Raw genomic sequence first — 22,651 nt, 5'->3', positions numbered from 1 at the left:
GGACCTTTGGTATGAAAGGAGGTGGGAAGCTGAGTGCTCTTGAACTTTAATCACCTAATGACATTATGTCCTGTGCAGTATCAGTTTGTCAAAGTAAGTGGGGCACTACACAAAATTAGATCATTTGATACACTCCATCCTTCCAGCAAATGTAATAGGAACATCCTTGGTGACCTCTCTCAGTGACATTCAGCAGGAGAAAACTTGTCTTGTGGTGTATGACCCAATGTTCTGGAAATGCACATAAAGATAAATCCTTCTTGCTGTATGGAACTGTTAGACAGTCTTAAATTTCATCTTGATGGTTATCATGTCGGAGTTCAGTGGTGGATGAATGGTTGCAAGTTACAGCTGGTCTTATGGTGAAGTTTAACTTCTGCAAGTTGGGAGTCCTCAGTTTGCTTCCACCAGTCATCTTGTACTTTTGAAATGACCATCAAGAATGCACCTAAACTTTCATTCTCTCAGTTGTTTTGCTTGACCGTAGTTGCTCCTTCCCAGAGGTGTAATCAGGCATGACTAGCTCTGATTTGTAGAGCTTTGAGATTCCCCCAAAGAAGCCAGCTAGAGGGAAAAAAATTTAGTTGTAAGTGACCTATAAGACTTCAGAGGAAGAAGGTTGCAAACACATTTTCATATAGCTTTTATAATACTTTAATAATCAAAAGAAGAAATGTAATGTTTAATATTTAAACAAAATTGCATTCACTTTCTTCTCATGTTAAATGAGTATTAAAGCAGGATGGACGGTAGTTTACATATTTTTACACTAGACTATTTTATTATTAAATACTGAAATGTGCTGGAGCTGGCCAGCCTCCAATGAATATGACTCAACTTTACATTTCATTTTAATATTTGCATGTTACATGGTATAATATTTTAGTAGACAAGTGGTTGATGGTAGGGAATTTAAAAAGGATGCGCTTTTATTAAATAACACATTGTGTTCGTGTTATGAGAATGATATTAATTTGCTAATTGACAGCAGAAGGGACAAAAATATAAAGGGTGTGAAGTGTAAATAACTTATTCAGGATGCAGTAATCCATGTGTCTGGTATTGAAAATGCATGGTACAGTTAGTGTCATGGGATGTGCGCCTGAGATTCTCCAAAGACTGAAGGGCACAGGAGCTTCCTTTTTGCCTGTAGTAGGTCTAGGTGCTCCCCCAAAATGCATGTAAATTCTCTTCTCACATATTCAATAAAATACAAACAATCTTGTTAAATCAATCGGGTTTTCAGACTGACATGAGTGCTAAACCTAGTTTGAGATAAGACAGTAATTCTGAGAAAGATTGTGAAACTCCTTGACACAGAGTATTCTGTTTGAGTACATTCTTTGGAGAAAAGTCTTCTAGAGATGTTAAATGCAAAGATACCAAGTCCTTTGTACTTAACACATAGCTTCATGTGCCAAAAATTTCTCAGGGCAATGTCAGTATTTTGGGGAGCACTTTGCTGTGTTCCTAGGGGCTCTACTGGGCATTTGCTGTTGGCTGTTGTCAGAAGCAGGGTGGGTTAAACAGAGCTTTGGTCTTACTTTATTCTGGGAATTTGGCCTTAAATGGCTGTGTTTTCTTCATTGTGAGATTTCTGTCATTCATGAAGTCAGTTATACACGTGAGATTTCAACCACAGTCAAAACGTAATTGGGGAAATGGATACACTTTCTGTTTGGCTCTGGAAACTGCAGTACTGGAATAATTTGCATCACACCCACTTTAAAAATTCAAATAATTTCAGATACGACGTTGTAGTTCTGACCAGTCTAAATAAGATTGTTTATGATTTCACTCTGTCTAAAGAAGTGGAATTATTTTACAATTTTTTTTAAGTCCTCATTTTTAGCTTTTAAATCCCAGGGCACATTTCAGACTTGTGTCAGTCACATGCCATATCCCTAAAAGCACAGCATTCCCATGTTGAGTTAAATTTAAGGGTGGTGTTTCTCCAGGGAGCATGGTACATTTGCTTTACATTTTCTCAGTGACAAGGTCTGTGATCCGCTGCCTGGTGTGTGTGTCTACTTACTGTGGGATAGTTGATTATTCCCCAGTCAGTTGGTTGATATGTCATGCGTACAATCCATAACATCACTAAAAAAAGAAGAAAATTGCCCGTAAGCTCAAAGTGATGATGGGCTGTGGGGCAGACTGGGAAGCTTATTTGGTATTTCGCTTTTTAAAAAAATATCAACTCCTAATTTTCATTTAATTTGCATTTGTCAACCAGGAAATCTATGCAGTCAATGTCTGTTGTAAATAATGACCATGGAAGCTCTGGCATGTGCTGGTTTGTACTCAAGACCTTTTAAACTCTTGGCAGCGGATAAAATGTTTCTGTTAGCATGAGGCATATAACAAAAAAGCTAGTTTATACCAGTTAAGTTGCTGCTGCTTAGAGCTGGCTGTGTTGAGACCTGGTGTTTTTGTCATTATTATATGGCTAAGTCCCATCCAACCTTCATTGAATTCACTGGGAAAACTGCCAGTAGCATCAGTTGAAGTTGAACTACACCCTTAGAGAGGATGTAAACCTCAGCAATGCTGATGAACTTTGGGCTGCTTTGGTTAGATCATTTTGTCATACTTTATACTCTGTTTATAAATGAGAAATAAACATTACATGTTTGCTGAAGATGTGAGCAGTATTTGTTATAGATTGTCTTCCTCACTAGAAGCCAGTGATGGTGATGATCCATTGATCTCCTGACTCTGAATCTTTTTACGGAAAAAGTACAAAACATTATTTTTCTTCCCTAAGTTGTGTGTAACAAGCACCTTATTGCTATGTGGCTTTTTAAGGTGTAGTGGAAGAAGACTTAAAATTTGGAGTTTGAAGCGTTCTAGGTTCTTTCCAAACTGATGACCATTAAGTCTCATGAAGCTACAAAATCATTGCATCTCCTGCAATTTGCTAGTGCAAATATCTCACAACAGCACTGAAAAACAGATGCATGTATACTTGAATTTGATATGAGAGCACCTTGCATTTTTTTGATCATCTCTTTCCTTTCTAGTAGATATTGCTACAACAAATGGAGGCAATTATATAGGGTTGCAACAGAGAGAAGAAAATTTTATTTAGAAGGTAATTTCTCTAGCCAAATAATGTCCTAAATAACAATCAATTAAATTATATTAGACTTATGGTACTATTTTTCTGTGCCTTGGGGTCTCTGAATCAGTCTGTATGTGTGCATTTCTCCTTCAATCTAAAATTGATGAATGAAATAGTCATCCTACTGAATTCTTGATTTTCCCGTGATGGTATTCTTCAGCACACGTAAAATTTAAGAACATTGGTTAAAGAGCTGCACAGCATGTGAAAATGCTCAAGGGAGTAGAGGTGCCTGTTAGTAAATGAATGCATTTATTAGAGCTGTAGGAGTAGCATGGAAGCACTTCTGTGATAAAATACTCAAGCAGTTGAGTCTGCTGATTCATCTGTATCCAAAAGGTTGTATTAATCAATGAGTGTTTTGTAAAGTTTTTTAAAAGGCTAGATTTATTTCTGTTAACTATTGCATATCATTACCAATATTTTAAGAAAATACAAATGTGCAGACTATTTTTAAGGAAGCATCCTACAGGTGCCCAGGAAAGTTTGGGGTAGCAATACTAAAGAAAAAATTTAATCATAAATATGAAAAAAAAGTAAAGATAAAAGTAGAGCTCCAAAGTGGTTTTCAGCTCAGATGTAATAATACAATCTCTACACATTAAGTGATAATAAATTAAAGAATTTTTGTTTCCATATATTAACATACATTTTAATCTTTGAAAATGGTATGTGTACGAATGGAAACTTGGACACTCAAGAAATTTTTCATAATTTGAGGTATCCAGGTGAAGGAAAAATAGACTGTAACAGGCATTGTCAGAAGATCTTTAATTACATCAAATTACTGTTATGCCTTGGAAATAATATATGTATAAATGTACACTCTGTAGAGGTACTGTACCATGTTTGTTGTTGATGTGTACAAGGAATAATGCACGGTATGCAACTAAACACAGCTATATTAATCTGTAACACATTAATACATAGAATGCTGGTGCTGATGGGCATGTGAAGTATGATGGTAACTACGGAGCTGTTAGGAGATATGTTATGAAACATGTTTGAATTATAGTACGTACTTTGGCAAAAACTTAATGGCTTCATTGCCATCAGTGAATTTTGAAGAAACTTCATATCCCAGGAGAGATCAACAGAATTAAAACAACCAAACAAACAAAACTGTCATATCCCGTATAACTCATAAGGGCAATGACATTGGGAATTTAGGTTGAACCTCCTTCCTTATTTGACCCTCTTTAAGTAATTAGAGTCTCCTTACAGTCACAGCACATTACCCATCTAATAAAGCTTCCTAATCCAACTCCTGTGCCCTGAGTGTAACTCATTTGGTGACAAAAATGCTCATAAATGTCTCATTTATGTAAGTTTGTTACAGTTTGTCAGTGGCTTAGTGTAACTCATAACTAGAATACTGGATTCCAGGTGTTTCTGGGAAGTCGATATCAATGCCTTGATGTGCATTAATTTATTATAAGAAAAAATTACAACAAAAATAACCCCATAGTGTTACCTTAACTAGCTCCCTTATGTATCAGATGTTTACTCTATAGAAATAGCACGTGTTGGAAAGTTGTGACTGATGTTCTAACAACTGTTTGTCTTTTAATGTCGTTTTGGAGCTGTGGTTATAACCATTTTTCTCTCTGGTTTTTGTTTTTTTTTTTTTTTTTTTTTTATTCCCTTCCTCTTTTCCTTCAGTTTTGCTTTTGTTTCTCACACTGCAAATTTGAACTGACAAGAAGACTGTAATAGGAATCCAAAACATACCTTGAACACATATTGTTAAACAAATTACAATTGTTGATGTCATTTACACGTGTTGCCTTTCAAAGGTTGAACGTGTTCATTTAATTTGCTTTTTAAATATCCATAACAGTGTCCCCAAGCATTTTAATAAAACAGAAACAGTTAATTATTGCCGAATAAGGATATCCAAATATAGTGGTCTGAGCTTGCATTTAAATATTTCTGACAGCACTTCTCTCTTGAAGAGAAAATTGTGTAAATTGCCAGTTATTATAATTTTTAATAAATAAGTCTTATCGTGGCTCTGTTTCTGTCTTTCTTTCCTATCCTTCTGCAATGCTGTTCAACAACCATACTTTCAGTGGGACCGTTTCTATTACAGAGTGATTGAGCTCTGATTTACACATCAATTACCCAACTTCATGGAGATTTTCATGCTCCTGTAGTTGACATCAATGAAGCATAACTGCGTAAGCGCTTTATTTCATCCCAGTTTTTGATAACTCAGACTGATAACTAATCATATTGAAAGACAATGTGCTATGATATAGGAAACAATAAATGCTCCCCTTTGAAACCTCATCTATTCTTTATACCCTTACTATTCAGGAGCTTATCTTTGTCATCCATTCCCCCAGAATCGTTCCTTCCAAATTCACATTAAGGAGAGGTTTGGGGCTACATAATACCAAAAAGAGGAGAAAATTGAGTGAAAATAACATTTTCTAGGTAGTCGGGGTGGGGGGATGGGCAGCGGGAATAACTAGGAAGAATGAAGAGTATGACAAATATAAGCCAAACCCTTAGCCTCCTAGCTTAAATTTCCATAAATTGCCCAGGGGTCTCTTGGGTGTTATTTTGTTCAGAGGCTTTAATCTTCTGTATTCTCTATCAAACGTGCTACAGGAATGGCATTGTTTTTAATGCAAATTAAGAGATTTAGCTCATGTGGATAGATAACCAGTGACCATCTCAAGTGTTTCTCTACAGAACTGTTGAACATCAAAGACAGAATATTCTATATTTTAAAATAAATCATTTATCTTGAAGTGCAGTGATAGATACGTTCCATGCTAGATACTTTCAGTTACTATTCATGCTATGAAGAACACAACATTAAAGTAAATGTTAAATATGAAAGACAGTGAGAAGTTGCAAAGCTATTCTATCGTGCCTTGATTGGTCTCTGTCAAGTAGTAAAATTACCAGGATAAAGATGCAAGTTCAATAATGATAAACAGAGGAAGAGGAATTCTGCTGTTTTAACTGTGCTACTTCTTACGATGTTTATCATTAAGTGAAACAAAGACTTCAGATGAGGGGGAAGTTATGTTAAGTTGACCATATTTTTGCTTAAATAGAGGTTCTGAAATTTCCTTCATGTAACGAATTTTAAAACTTGCAACGACATTTAAAACCCTGAGACTGCTTTTTTTTTTTTTTTTTCTTCATTTGAAATAAATGTACTGAAATACCAGTGTGTATACTGAGAGAAGCTGAATATACCAAGGAAGCCTGTTCTCCTTCCCTTGTACAGTATTGTCGTACTTTCACATTAATTGAATGGACTTAGGGTGAGGTAAAACTGGAGCTATGAAGAGGTGAATTCCCATTGTAATATATTTGATGGAAGTAGTCTTTTACCTAGTTTGATTATCAGGTGAAATGCTTTTTGCTTGATGTTTTCACTCACATGGAAAAAGAATTGCCCTGGTGTGGAAAAGCAAGCATGTATGGTAAGCATTGGAATATTGTCATTGACCTGAGTTGGATTTCTCATGTAAGTCAAAATTTGTTCATGAGTGAATTTTGATTTGGGATATTTAATACCTTGTGCAAGCATAGGAGTTAGTTTTTCAGGAAGCCTAGTTTCCGAGTTTACTTCACCAACTTCCTGAGTGCTTCTGGTGGAGCAATAATTGTGTCCCAAAGTCAGAACTATGAAGAAATAACCTTGGGAAAGGACTTTCAGTTCTCAAATTTATATCATTTTATATCCACTGTGTCTTAGTTTAGAAGCTTGTGTTTGTTTATTGTTTCCACAAATGACAAACATTTCCGTTTGAGAACTTCTTTCATCATTTAGGCATATTTGATATTTTAAGGAGGGTGGAACTAGTACAGGGGCATATTTAATTTATTCATAGTGTGCATTTTTGTGAATTCAGACATGTTATTGAGAACAGCAACTACTTCTTCCCTAAGTTGTGGATAAATGCTGGTTTTCTTGAATTTTGTTCATTTATCCTTGTGGATGTAGTCTGTTGCTATTCTAAAGCCTCTTTACTCAAGCTTTTTTATTGATTCTTTCCCTATCGGGCTTTTGTTGTTTTGACTGAATCAACAGAGCAGTGTTCTGTTCTCATTCATGATTCTTCCGCAGCATTAGGTGTTTGATCATTTTCTTCATATCACAGCGACTACTCCTTCAAACTTGCCTGGTCTGACTTCTGTCTTCTACTCTTTCTCCTGTCTTTCAGGCTTTTGTCTGCCTTGCCTAGTCTTCCATGCTTTGGGAGACTACTTGTGTGGCTTTAGTTAGCACATCTTTGAAAATAAACCCCAAATGCTAGGTCTTAGCTTTTAGCTGTTGGTCTTATTTCATCAACTTTCCTTTAACTTTTCCCTCTAACCTCTTGCTCTGTTGCAGTCTGTCCTAAAATATTTTTTCTTTTCCCTCTAGGTCTTTTGCACCACATCCTCTCACTTTCACCACAAACGATTGCACTGTCCTTCCCAATGCCCCAAACTTCATTCTTCTCCTAGTTCTCCTTTTTGTAGACAGTTCGTGTCTGACTTCCATCTCTTATCACCAGATCTGCATTTTTAGCTTCCAACCCAAAACCTGCATGCATGCCTGTTATCTTTTGCCTTGATATAACTTCCTTCTGCCTTAGCCGTCTTCTCCCCTTCTCCCTTTTCTGCTTGTTCCAAGTTGTCCCCACAGCCATCCTGGGCTGCAGCGGGTGTGAAGGGTGCAGCTCCATGGACATCGCTGACACGCTGCAGATTCAGACGGGCCAAGCACCTGGCCCGTCACAGTGCATCCGTTGACTGCTGTCCCTTAGGGTGTCTGTAGCTGAGAGGAGTGGTAAATGGACGTGTGCTGGTCTGATTGTAAAGGATTAAGTATCAAAATGCACTTGCATCCTGCCTTAATGTTAAACATACCAAAACAATAATACAGTTATGGTTGTTATTTTCTGCAAGATCCAGCATGCTGGTAATTTGTACATCAGTGGTCTTGTGTCCTCTTGTAGCATTCTTACGGCTCACCATTCCTGATCTTTTCAGATCTATGTACAGACTTTGCCATTCAAATTCCATTATTAACCTAGTAAGTGTTACAAAACAATAAAGCTCATGTATTTCAACTACATTGTCACTAAATAGCTGTGTCTAGGGAACTGGTCCTCTTGGATACAGTGCATATCATGGCCTGCAGCTATTTTCTTCTAAGACATTTTTTTAAGATGTTTGTAGAAGTCTGTAATTGTGATTTCCTACTCTCCTAGCTTTAGAGGAGTCATGAAGTTTTTTTTTCATACTTAATGAGACAGATTGAACTCTGGTCTTCCTCATGGTATCTGACTATAGTTTTCACTGACACCTTCACTGCTAATCACATATCTGTATTTCACAGAACATTAGTTAAGCTGAATATTAAACATAAGTCCCAGAGAATGCATTGTGGCTGCATTAAGTGTTTCTGGAGAGCTTCCCATTAGGTTCTCAGTGCACTGCAGCCTTAAGATCTAATCAGCATCCCTCTTTGCATTACAAGGAACCCAAAGAAGTTGTTATCCTGATCTGTGTATGATCTTACAATATTTGACTTTCCATAGCAACAATCAGCACCCTGTCAAGCACTCCCATAGCAAAAGTACGTTTGCAGAGAAATAAACCAAGTAATTGACCTGACAGGATGAGCAACCACTTCCTTTTGAATAGATACTTGGTACTCTTAAATCACCATGTGACTGTGTGAGTCGAAAGTTCAAAGTGAACCTTTTTTTTTCTTTTTTTTTTTTTTTTTTTTCTTCACGGACAATATATGAGAGAGAGATTTGGATTGAAGCAGAGGTAGCAATTCACTTAGGGCTTTGCTTGTGTTGTAAAATGTATGCTCACAATTTGGTAGTCTGTAAACATCATTGGGGTCCAGGGCATGAGATGTGCCTTCGTGCTCACCTCTTGGGTGCCATGGAATAGATATCTTTCATAAACACATGCACTAAAGAGAAATACTTCATTATATTGCATTGGAAAATACTGGTTTTCCAAGCTTTTGCTATTAACATTGTAAATGCTGTCTTAGCTTAAGTTAATGACTTTTAAAGTGATTATGCCACTTTGAATTACTGCTGTTTTCATAATTTTTGAATTTGTGGTTTTGTAATGTGTCACAAAACATATCTAAGTAGTCTTAGAGCCTTTGCTGCTTTTTTTCAAATAGGATATGGCATAATGCTTCACTTGGTTACCTAAGCACTTTGCACGCCTAAGACCAAAGCCAGCTCTTAAATAACAAAATGCTAGAACCACATGTGAAGGGTGAGGTCTGTGCTGTAATCTGTGATTCTGTGATCTGGTTGTTCAGTGGCCAGATTCAGTTTGATTTGAATGGGTCCAGGATTTCATGCTGAAACTCCAGGCCAAGGTTGCCATTGGGAAGCTGTAAAACACAGTTCTAACTTTCATGAATAATTTTTTCTGAAGTGAATGCTGGCAGTGTCTGGGATAGTACTGCTACCATAAGCAGAGATTACTTATGCAGGATATAAAATCCTGTTTACACTAGATCCACTTTGCTGGCCTTGGGACTGGGTTTATAACTTCAGAATGATCTGATTGTGCTGCAAGAGTCACGCAGTCTATGGGTCAAACTGCCAAAGAAATCGCTGGAAATATCTCCCATGATTTGGGTGTTCCTACTGCTCCTGGGATGGGTTATTCTTGGGCTAAACCAGCCCCCTACTCCAGAAGAGTTGTGGGGAGAGATAAAATCAACCTTGTCCTCATCTTTGTGTACCAATTTGGGAAACAGTTTGCACTCACTCCCATACCTGTGGATTTTAATCTTTATTTAGGACATGAAAGGAAGGGGGAGTTGTGCTCCCCTTCACATTTTAGTGAACAGATCATTTGTGGTTTGCATTATTGTGTCAGCAACATGCTCATGCGTAGTATAGTAAAGTGACTGTTGCTTACAATAATTTCCCTTCTGTCTCCATCAGGAAACCACCAAATAGTACTTCAGCTTCTGCAAAAATACTAAGAAGGTTATAACAATGTCCTGGAGATTGTTCTTGGTGCCAGTGATGTCACTACATCAGGAGGTGTTATAAATAAATAAATAAATCCCCCCCCCCCTCCAGCCTTCTAACATGTAAAAGAATTCAGCATTTTTTCAGCCTTCTAACATGTGAATGGAAATCATTCAGCTCAGCCTATGCATGTGGCTTTGCATTCAGTTTACAAGCCATACTCAAGCCTTGTTCAATCCAAGCCTGAATGATCCTGAATTGCTTTAACCAATTATGAATTCATAGTTTTTATTTAGAAATCTCATTGTGTCATTAGTCTCCTCCCTCTTTTTTCCTTTTTTCTTTTTCTTTCTTTCTTTCCCTCTTTTTCTTTCCTTCCCTGTACAAAAACAAGTATATGAGCGTAAGGATACACGGAGTCATCAGGCAACAGACATATGCTTTCCTGTGCTCTCTGCAGGGCTTGCAGGTTGAAACACAACCTGCCTGAATCATAAGAACTTTAATTGAGTAGATAAAGAGGTCCTCATAATTATAAACTGCAGTAGGTATAACAAGAGGCTAAATACATAGCAGTGGTTTTAATTAGCTGGTGCTTCAAATTAGTAATTGTGGTTTCACTCAGAAATCAGTGACTTTATACACTGTTAAAGCCTCATCACTGTGCAGTTCATTCCTCATTATATCTCTCGGTGTGAAGCTTTCAATACAACATCATGCTGAGCTAAAAAGGCAAAAGTTGTAGATATTTGGTTATCTTCCAAGTGCAGTGGAGCTCTATGGAGACTTAATTCATTCTCACCAGAGACAGGAGAATTAACTGTTCTTTGTTACATATGTAATATGTATGTATGCTTCTATGTATGCATTTGTACATAGAGGGGGGTGTATGGCTGTGTGCATGCATGTCCAGAATCTTATCAGGGCAATACTGCTTACAACAGATAACATCAGTACATATACTGAATCTGCTGTTCAAATTGTCATCTGGAATTTGGTAGCTAATTAACTGACACAAAACAGGGCCAAAAGCCTCATAACAAATCAAATATAGGTTGAAAGCACAGAAGTGTCCCTTAACGCTTGTCACATAAGAGGTTGTCAGTGCAAGTTGAAGCATGCATCTTTTCCTTTCCTCTTTCAGTTCCTATTTTTCCCCCTCCTTCAGGGTTTTAGTTGTATCTTTTCCCTCGGAGGAGCAGGACGTATTTTGCAAAGGAAAGAGACCAAGTACGTCAGTGCTATTCAGGGGAGACGTGAATGTGGTCTCTCAGTTTGTCATCTAGGTCTGGCAGGTGCACAAAGTAAGCTGACATACAGATAAGTGCCACTCGCCATCACTACACTGAGGTGCTAGATGCTTTTCTGTTTGTTTGTTTGTAGAATTGTCTGATACTGGAATCAACTATCCTAAAGTCCCTTCTGGGAGCCTGCTACAAAAAGACTTTTTAAAACTCCCTTGACACCCACAAATGAAGCCATACATAGATTTTAACAAGTACACGGGACAGAATTAGGTGGTTTAAATTGCATGAGGCTGAACTGGAGCATTGGGATGGATGGTTATCATTTAAATGGATTTGAAGATGTTGCTGTGCTTCCTTGAATTCACATTTGCTTTCTCTGCACCGACACTTTCTTTGTGAGCATACGTGCATGCGTTAGTCCGTGTGTGGCATGTATTTTACAGACTGTTCATACAAATATGTCAAAATGTATTTTATTGTTCTGCATCATGCTCTGTTAATTTGAAAAGAACTTTTTTGGCTGTTTTCATTTTAAAGTGGACTGACTGACTGTCCTACTGCCCAATTTCACATAATATTGTGGTACTCAATTTACATTTGGGAAAATTTTTCAGTGGCTGCTTCTTTCTCTCAGAATTGTCCTCAGGAGTTGCATTCTGATGTTTTGCTGCTCTTTACTGTAATGAACATGTAGCTACATTATGGAGAAAGTAACGTGGTCTTTTTTTGTCTTTCTCTTCTTCAGTCACTATGAGCAAGACCGGAGTGCACTTAAGCGGAAAGAGTGGGAGAGAAGAAACCAGGAAGTCCAGCAAGATGAAGATCTCTTTGCTTCAGGTTTTAACCTCTTTGGGGAACCCTACAAGGTAAATTGCATTGTTATGCTTTAGATTTGCAAATGTCCTTTGCCTAAATGCAGTTTGCAAATACAAATAGAGCTTCTCATCACCTCTAAGAAATGAAAATATTGCATCTGCTTTGGTACTTGCACTCTTCAATACACTGATTATCCAAATCAGCATTGATAGAATCTGGAATTCTGGTTACAATCCAGTTCAAGATTTTTTCCTCTAAACACACAGCAAAGTCATGCCACGGGATTATGTGCAGCTGATATCTCTAGAAGTGGGTTCGCACCTACAAAGCTACCACTTACTCCTTTTATTTTTAAGAAGAAAATATACCTGAGTTGTTAAAACTGATGCCCTCTCTACAGATAATGAGTCCATAAGCTTTCTTGTGCCATCATAACCATCCAAAGAAGTCTTTTGGGAGACTGTCTTGAATCTTTGGGGAACGTAACAAGGGTATGAAAGGGACTTAATGACAAGTCTTGTTCTCTCTAAGGAGCTTTGCTGCCTGAGATTTTCATCACCAAGGGATGTCCCCCTTTATGATTTCTGCTTCTTTGATTTTCACTAAGACATTCCCTGCAGAATTCATCAGAATGTAAATTTCCGTACCTCTTTCTCCTCCCAATCAGTGCCATCTATTGAAAGGCCACCACTTCATCTTTCCATTTTACATTGATAGCAGCTATAGGGAGGATGAGGGCTCTTTGAAAATCGCCCAAAAAGGAGGAGGAAAGACTAGCATTATTATCAAATGGTGTCTAGTAATTATAGACTGGGAGAGTGTGATGGATACACTTGACTCCTAGCTGTACTTTGGTTCAGGCTGACTAAGGAGCAACAGGCCTCATGTCCTCAGGATGAACTTGCAAGCTGGAAAGCTCCTGGCTCACCTACAAGGGAGTGAAGGTGTCTTGAAAAATATTTTGAAAGCTGGTTTCGAAACCCAGAAGTGCAAGATAACCAAAGTACAGTCAAGATATCAGAGCTAAAATGAAGACATCTATCTTGTCTGTATTATTGACTAGCAGCCAACTACTTCACCCTATAAATATTACCATTAGGGTGGGCCCAGTTTGGGCTCTCCCTGAACTGCAGCTGGACTGCACGCCAGGTAACTCTGCCCTTGAGTGGAGACACCTCTCAAGGGTAGAGATTCCTTACCTGAGAATAAGAGATCCGTCCTTACCCAGGGAAGAGAGATACCTTCCCTTATTGTGGCAGATCCTTGGTAAGTGACTGATAGCATGCTGAATTAATACTATGAAACATTACTAATCCATGTAGCTACTCAATATTATAGTAAATATGGTATGGATAATTCTATTAGACATAACCCATTGAGCAGGTCTGAGACTAAGATTGGATACAGCCGCACCTAGGCTCCAAAAGGGGTTTAGAGAGCAAGGGGGTCCACTCTGAACCGCATGACTCAGTGACAGGGTCCTCCTCACTCTGCATCTTCCTTCTCTGTGTGAATCATTGTAACTCGATTTTCCTTTGTATGTTTCTTCTATGCAGTAATTAATTAGGGGAACCTTGCCATCAAACTTATTGAACCTTGTCAAACCACTGTTAAACGGTGTTAAATGCCATCCAACTTATTGAACTCTGTCAAATTATTATTTTACCTCAGTAAAACATACTGCTCCTTTTCTTTTGTACAAAGTGCATTTCACTCATCTGTGACAGAGACTTATTCAGCCAAATAAGTCTATGCACTAGGACAGTTTGTTTGTGGGGTCTTTTGTTTTGTTTTTATAAAAGCCTAGTCAATGCACTATTTCTGAACCGCATTTTAGCACTTTATTTAGGGGATTAATAACATACTATGAACTGATTTTGTTGAGACTTCCTGCAGGTTGTGCAAACGTTTTTGTTCATGTAAGCGGTCATTTGGATTTCAGTAGGTAGACCGATATGCAAATCACTGCAAAATTTTGTGTCAGGAACTAAAAATACAGCCTGTCAGTATCTATTGTACCATAAGAATGATATTATCTGATTTTACATCTGTTTAGTGTGCATGTATTGGCAACAATCATACACAGAGCATATGTTTTGTCAAAAAAATGAAGAATTAAAAAGCAAAAAAATACCCTACTGATTTTCCTGAACAACTATTTTTATTTTTTTTAATTGCTTTTCACCTGCTTGGCAGAGAAGTTTGTCAGATCTGTGGGATTGAGCGAAGTATAATGTGTTACTATCCTAAAAAAGAATTGTAATTATAAAATGTGAAAGATAAAAATTAAGAGGAAATTGCTTGCAAAAATACTTACATCTGTCTTAGATTTGCGAAACAAATTGAACCAAGACTGAATAGGAAAGCTAGGTCTTGCCTATATTTTACCGTATGGAGAAAAAAAATATTACAAAGTGATAGGCTGGTATTTCCTTTCTAAGTTCTGCCTTGCTAAGAACCAGCCAGTACACTTTCCTAGGAACTAATGAAAGCTGGATCTAACTCTTAGGGGATATGTAGTGGCTTGTATTCTAAAGCAACTGCAAAACTTAAATTCAGGAGTTTGTTCGTATTTATTCTAAAGTAAAATGAAGAAGCCATGAGGTGAGAACAAATGTGCTACATATTCAATTTAAATTCATTTTCCATTTTGAGATGAACAGATGTTTCTGTATGGGTGAAACTCGAGGCCTGGGCGCAGAATAAGCTGCGCCCATCTTTTTGTCTCTTCTGGTTGCTCTCAGTGGGACCTGGGTGAGATTAGACACTGTCCAACAAATTCAGCTGTGGTGGCCTGTGGTAGGCGCAAGGTCCACATCCTCAGCTGGGCTAGCTCTTCTAATGAGCGTCAGCTCAAAGGATGGCTGATAAGTTTCTGAAAGGTCTGGGGATGTGAGGTGGGATGGAGACTACAGTGGCAAAGGGAAGATTGGTAGTATCAGGTCTCAGAAAATGGTCTCTTTTCCTTTCTTTTATTGCCAGATGTAGTGTCCTTACTAATTTAACATTCTTTTCTCATTTACTTCAACAGTTAACCCAGAGAAGGGACTGTTGGGGTGGGGAATACCACCACTGCTGTTTTGACATTTTAAAGACTTGAACAACTGGCAACTGTTTTACAATCACCCTAAAGTTGGGGATATTAAAACTTGGTCAAAGAAAGGAGTCCAAATTTTCTCGTGGAGCATACTGCCATTGTGTATCATTAGCGTGTGGAGTGTCTGCGTCCATCTATCATGCATTCGCTCTAGCTGTTAGAGCATCTTTCTACCCCTCTGTCAAATAAAACATAATTGATCATTATAATTTTGGACAAGCTCATGTTTTTACATTGATGCTTTGTAGTGTATGTATGTGTACACATACATGAAAAGAGATACTTATTTCTGTGGGTTTATAAAATACATTTGTAGATGTTTATTAAAATATAAGAGTGTTCTTTTGAAGCTCCACTGTCTCATGTGGGGAAACAACACCTTTGACAATGTGATGACATCCAGCATTATTTTGGGAAGGTTGGGCAGTGAGGGCTGTGTTATCCTTTAATGCAAGTGGGTTGCTGGTCTGGCCTTTGAACTCCGGTGCAACCTGCTAATGCTTGATTTTGCAGAAGTGATCAGAGAAGAGCCTGCAGTGTTATGACAACAGACATTTGAAAAAGCGGTGTCAGAGTTTTCCTGAGAGAAGCTGCAATTTTACTACTGAATTGTTGATACCTTTTAATGTTTTGAATTAGTAAAGAGTTTCAGAGATGGGTATTTTAGAGGGAACAGTAGGAGTATTTTTGTTACTTTTCAAAGGAATTGTCTCAGAAGAGTTCAGCTTGAGAAAGAGAACCCAATGGGCAGCATTTCCATTGGGGAGCCTTTGGTGAATGTTAAATCATTTATCTTTTTCATGGTAAGGTAAAGCCCTTCCATGCTATTCAAGTTTAGCATAAAAAAGATCTCAGCTTCTAATCCATGGAGGTTAGTTTAACTATGAGGCATAAGAAAGTGAATGAATTATGAAACCTCAAGTTTCATACAAATTTTCACAAAACCCTTGTAAACTGGGCCTATAAGTTTGAGTGCATTAGTTCTTTTCTTTGTGAAACTATAATGCAATAGCTAGCTAGGAAATTAGTCTTCCAATAGGATTCTATTACAGCTCTTCTTTTGAAAGCAATAGAGGCAAATGTAGGAAGGTGTACATTTCCTAAATTAACAAGAGCCTAGAATGAGGGGGAGCACTACTAGCCATGAGTCACAAACCAGACATATAATTTATGGCTTGGAATACTCCGAAAATACTGCATTTCCTTGATAGTGGAAAAATTGTGGTTCAACATGCTGTTCAGAAAATAAATTGTGCAGAAATTTCCTTTAAGGAATCAGCCAGTTATCCAGAATATGAAGGCAGAAATTGCCCCCAATCTGGAAGTAACAAAGAGCAGCCAGAAATTATGATGGATTTTGTGTTTGTCTTGCTGGTATCCAGACTTGTTAAGAATACTTCTCATGAGAACCCTGAATTTGTTGAGGAAATAAAATAAAAACATTAATGATATGCTTTATGTCTTAAATGCAGGTAGTGCACTGCACTACACACCTGAGCTTGTTCAGGTTGTAATGAACAACTCTGGTGTTAGTTGTATGCACTCTAGATTGATTTAAGCATAAGCCACATGACCACTCGCATTCACTGTGTGTTTTTTGCTTTGCAATCTGGTCCAAAGGCCATTGAACAGAGTAATAATCCTTCTATTGACTTCAATAGCTATTGGATATGGGCTTTAGTGCACTTAAAATATGCTAAGGATATTTAATTTAATCTCCATGATTTTCAGAAAATATTTTTTTTGTTATTAATGCCCCCAGTAAATGACTACAAATAATAATTCCTAACATTCATACAGTATTGTTTATCCCCAGAAGTGAACATTCCGCATGAAACAGAGTTAATATCAAATAAAAATTATATTTATTTTTATGTGACATGTAATAGAAAATAATCTGAGAATCAGTTACCTCCAACACAAAAATGATTGAAAAACTCTACATTCAAATTAAAATACCGATTCCCTCTGTGAGGATCTAGACAGGAGTCATTTAATTCTGTGATGTTGAAGTGTTACCGTGATGATATGTTGTCAGTACTTTTTTTTTTTTTTTTTTTTTTTTTTTTTAATAAACAAAACAAAACAAAGAAAAAAGAAACTTTTGCTTTCTGGAAAGTAAGCTAAATGCACCCTGGAAGTCTAGCTGAACCAGAGGTGAAGGCATTTGGTCAGGCATTTTTCAATACTTGGTTATTTCCTATGGGCTATCCCATAAGGAGTTAAAGTGTTTGGGGAAGGAGGAAACAGAACAAGTATGTAAGTGTTTAGACTTTGCATCATAATTCTTGCTGGGCCCTTAAGCACAATGGAATCTCCTTGTTTTAAATTGGGGGTTGAACAGAGAGAGTCTGGTTTTGGCTGCTGCCCAAACAGCTCATTGTGCAACTCAGTTGAAGGAGACTGCTCATATACAAAGACCTTATTCTTGGCTTAGCTGGAATATAATTTTTGCCACTAAAATGACCAACCTAGGGACTTGGTGAATAAAAGTGATTCGTGGTTCTCCACAACTGGGATTATTAACTGTGTCAGTTAGGAGCACTGGCAAAATGTATATAGGTGAGAACAACATTGAACAGTTAATTTTTAAATCACTGCCTTAGTGCAGTGGTAATATATGTTACAATCCCTGAGAACGGGAAAAAAGAAACTTGCATTTACTATCTTCTTTTTCAACATTTTTTATGACATGTGTAGTACTAAGGAAAAAAAAAAATCTTTCTACAATATTCTCATCTCCTGACTAGTTCAGCAGTGGGTAGTATAAGCAGATATTTCAGGAGAAATCCATGCATGGATTTTTTTCATCACTCAAACTTCTACTTAATACTTCAAGAAAATGAAATCAGTGGCATGGTAGGGTACCTCGTCAAGAAATGGAGTGTGACACTCTCTAACCAAGCACAAGCTCATAGTGATGTCTTTTCCCATCTTTATGACCTAATGTTAAGACATCTTTGGACTGTGGCACTGCTTGCTGTAGTGAGTGAAGAAACACCCCAAACATAAGGAGAAGTATAGTTGGCTGTATCCTGAAGTATCTTATGTACACTGCAACTTGGTCATGTAATTCCAGACTGTAGAAGTTAACTGTCTGCTTGAACAGAAATGACAGTTTTGCTTTGTTTTTTATCCTTTGAGTCTTGTAAATTAATAAGCATGGGGAATAAGATGTTTTTGTTCTCTGCTGGTCATTTCAGTGGAATATAAAGGTCATAAGAAGGCTGGTACTTTGTGTCTCTGTGGGGTGATGGGGTGAGTTAGAACAGAAAGAGAGAGGAAATTAGCTGCTTATTAATTATAGCTTCCAGTTTGTTTGTCCAGGTTTTTTACAAGTGAGAGGGAAAAGGAAAAAGAACAAAAAAAAAGCACTTCATGCTTCATAAGAAAAAGTATAATAGCACTGAAACACAGATGAGTCAGTATTTATTCAATAATTACTGGAATTCAAAGAAAAGCATGATTCATAAGTACAACCAGCCTGCAGACAATGGAAGAATCCTGATAGTTAAGAATGTGGCAATCATGTCTATTTATGTTCTATAAGAAAATATTTTTGAATGATCTTTTATTTGAAGCCACTGTAGCATTTGAGTGGGTAGAAGCTTTTTCTTTTCTGGATTCAGATGGTAGATAGCTCAGGTCAATCTAAAGCCTCTATAGAAAAGTAATTGGAGTTACACTGGAGTGAAGAGTTTGGCACTGTATGTTTATTACAGACTACCCAGCTTCTATTTATGGCAGGACTATGGGTCAAGGGGCTGATAGAGCAATAACATACTTAAATAAACTCTGTGATTGCAATTCAAATGCTCAGTAGCCAGTAATTGCACGTTCATGTTTTGCACGATATGAAATGTACAAGCCCAACATCTCTGACATAAACCCAGCTTATTTTGCTCCTAACATCCATAACTGATGCAATTTAAACACTTCTCTGAGAGCATATTTAAGAAAATGGGAAGCAGTATACAAGTGTTACTCATGCAAGCCTGTTTCAAGAGATTCTTTGAACACAGTTATTGATAGGTTTTTCTCACATAACATATGCAAAATGTAATTGAAATTAAATTAAATGTCAGCATGACACCATTAAACAGCTAACATTTGCCATCTTCTAAGACAACTATTCTGAGCAGTAACTTGTAATCGGAAATTTACTCACTCTTCCTCTATTTATTTTTTGATATTTTAGACAAATAAAGGCGATGCCCTTGCAAACCGTGTGCAGAACACACTGGGAAATTATGATGAGATGAAGGACCTGTTAACCAACCATTCCAACCAGAGCCACCTTGTAGGAATCCCAAAGAATTCTGTCCCACAAACACCCATTGACAAAAATGAACAGAACTTTTTCCCAGAACCAAGAAACAGGATGATCCCATCTCATCAGATTAGTGGCCATTCATCGACATCAATGCCTCCGCCTTCTTCATTGTCATCTAATTCTACTTTGCTACACAGTCACCAGAGCAGCAGGAAGTCGAGGACAGACTGGTCACGTGGTGGTCACAACTCTAGTGGGGCCCAGCCAAGCCAATCCAGTAGTCAGCAGAGTCGAACAAAGCATAGTTCTTCTCACGACCAGCCACAGGGCAGGTTTGAAGACCTTTATAATTGTCAGAGTGAGCAGCATAAAAGTGGAGGAACTGAGGAAGCAAATTCTATGGCAGCATCTTCACATTCGAGGAGGCATACTCATTCAAAGTCAGCACCTGGAGAACATACTTACAAAGAAAACAGTCATTCCAAGTCACCCACAGAGCTTGAATTTGTAGGTCATGGTCCTGGATCTCCACTTCCTTCCACTTCTTTGTTATCTGCGAACAACAGTCTTTCGACCCAGAACTTCCCACCAGGGCTTCACTGCAAAAACAGCATGGTCCAGCAAAAGCCTACAGCATATGTCAGGCCTATGGATGGTCAGGACCAGGTACCCAATGACTCACCTGAACTGAAACCTCCGATAGAAATTGAGAGTGGATATGGAAATCAGTCCTTTGGAACACTGCTGGAAGGAAAAGTGAACACGCCTAGTTCGAAGAACAAAGTACCAAAGCTCAACATTCCTCCTGTTAGTGAAGTAAGTAGTTTAAAATATTTCTCTCTAGTGCTGCTTGAGTATTTCATGCACTGAATATTTTTCTCTGGAAGTATGCAGTTCCATTTCCTGGAATTACAGTCTAAAACATTCCTTTTTTTTTTTTTTTTTTTTTTTTCTAGAATGTGCATGACTACTTTTGGCAAAGTTTGTTGTGATAGTTCCAGTAGCAATATTTAATGAAGTTTTTAAAGCGCAGTTTGGAATACTAACATTGCTTGTTTCTGATTAATATTAAAAGGCTAGATCTCTTTTGGGTGTAATATGTTTATACCAGCTAGAATTCTGGACAGAGACCTCCAATATCTCAGTTCATCAGCAGTTTTCAATCTTGCATTTTTTAGGTAGGAGCCAGTTTGATAGGAAGATTGCTGTTTTAAACTCTAAGGAATAACTGCAGTGTTCAAATTTCAGTGGTACTAAATAGTTCTACCAGTAAGGAGTTTATTTGCAGAGTTTGCTAAATTCCTGTTGCTTTTAATGGAATTAACATGGCTTAAGTTCGGAGTAATGCTTATGAAAATGTGTCCCATTAAAGCTTTTATGCATTTTGAAGAGCTTTTAATATTGGGATTCAGTCCCAATCTCTGCTACCAACAGTTTAAGCTGTCGAATTTTGTATTGCTGGTCAGTACAGTGCTCCTCTGAGGAACATTTTAGTTGGTTCGTATTTGTGTCCATTCCAAGCACAGATGTATAATAAGGATACCAACTGAACTATTCATACTCTGTATAGTTTTTCTCTTATTCTGAGTTTTTTCTAAAGAAGTAACCTTTTCAAGGTAGGTTTATAGTGTACATATGAGCAGAATTGCAATATGGGTTTTTCATAGCTTTCTGTTTTCCCCAAAATATTTCCCTGCTTGGTAATATTTTTATACTAGGAATGAGGAGTAATGCATTCTTAAACCACTTTATTGCAAAAGGTCAGCTTTTTCTATTGGAATAATTGTTTCAAGCCAATAATTTGTTTGACTATTTAAAAACTTGATGTTATTTATTAACATTCCAGGCAGCAACAAAGACTGATGTGTTTTGCAGTAGAGCTTGGAATAATTTTCTGGGAACTGCATCTGAAAACAGTAAAAGGCCTATTTATATCAAGTGGAAGCTGAGGGTTGCTTGCAGATGGTGTTTTATTAGAAAATGTATTTGTTAATAAACGTAGCTTTGTACAAGATTACTTTACAGATGTTTCTGTTTATTTTTACCTTAGGTTAAAAATCTGCTGATGTAGAAGGCTTCATAGTCTGTTGCGATTTGTCGCTAGCATTGTTTGGCAAGTAAATAATTGCATGCAAAGGAAATAATGATGTTGCAAAAGCAAATACATTTTTTCACTTTTGCCATCTATTAACACTATGAATCAATAGAGGCACTTTAAAGTGCAGCATTAGTATGAGGTATTTTTGGAAATAAAGTGTACCTTTTGCAACTTGTATCAACTATTGAGAATACATTTTTTCTTTCTTTAGTTTTTGAGTGAAAACCTGGTACTGTTGAAATCAATTGAGTTGTTAGCAATTATTTTGGGGCATGGGATTTTACCCAGAGTCTTTCTGCATAGCTCTAAGAACCTCTGATGTGAATTGTTGGTTTTGGAAAGGTTCCTACTCGCACAGATGAAAAATTACATTGTGAATTTGTTGCTATAGCTGCTTTAGTTTATATCCTATGTCGTGAAAAGTATAGGTGTATAATTAATTTCATTTATGTTCAGATAAATGGTAAACTCTAGGCACTTTAGAAATGAATGCAGATAATAATCGTGTATTAAGAGCGAACAATAATCTGAAGAGGGAAAGAAAACCCAAAGCTGTGTTAAGGTGATGAATAACTTTCCAACACAGAACATATGACAATAGCCAGACCAATGGGCCCTTTACAGGCAAATCTCCTCCTGAGTTTGGAGGGGGTTTTTGCCTGTATCAGGACTGTGAACTTTGGCCCTCTGTGTTTTTCCACAGATGTGTATCCTGAGTTTGATTTACCCTGCGTTCAGCAATAAAACCCCTTCCAATCCAGCGTTATAGATAACTGGTTTAGTTTAAGCTTAATCAGAACTGACAGTGCACACCTGTGAAACCCATAACCTTTTCAGAATGGCTGCAGTGAGTGGCTCTGTTGTAATCTTTATACAATTGATGTGGAGGCTTACGATCCTTCAGTGGTGCTTATCAATTTATGAACCTTCCCTAGCCACCCCGAGCCGTAGTGATCTGCTTGAAACAATTTTGCTCCTGCTCCATGGGTTTCCATCCTAACACTGTTCCAGGTGGTGGT

General features: G+C 37.5%; 1 protein-coding gene across 2 annotated transcripts in view; it reads left to right on the top strand.

Moving 5' to 3' along the window:
- The window catches only part of AFF2 (AF4/FMR2 family member 2), a 349,256-nt gene that overhangs the window by 75,587 nt on the left and 251,018 nt on the right, over positions 1-22,651 (top strand). For both annotated transcript variants that reach the window (XM_040614279.1, XM_040614278.1), the window contains exons 2-3: positions 12,094-12,214; positions 19,460-20,350. In XM_040614279.1, coding sequence (XP_040470213.1) covers positions 12,094-12,214; positions 19,460-20,350 — 1,012 coding nt within the window. The remainder of the gene's footprint in view (positions 1-12,093; positions 12,215-19,459; positions 20,351-22,651) is intronic.

This window comes from Falco naumanni, chromosome 14, assembly GCF_017639655.2.
Source record: "Falco naumanni isolate bFalNau1 chromosome 14, bFalNau1.pat, whole genome shotgun sequence".
In the NCBI taxonomy this organism is placed as follows: domain Eukaryota; kingdom Metazoa; phylum Chordata; class Aves; order Falconiformes; family Falconidae; genus Falco; species Falco naumanni.
This window is presented reverse-complemented; position numbering and strand designations above follow the sequence as displayed.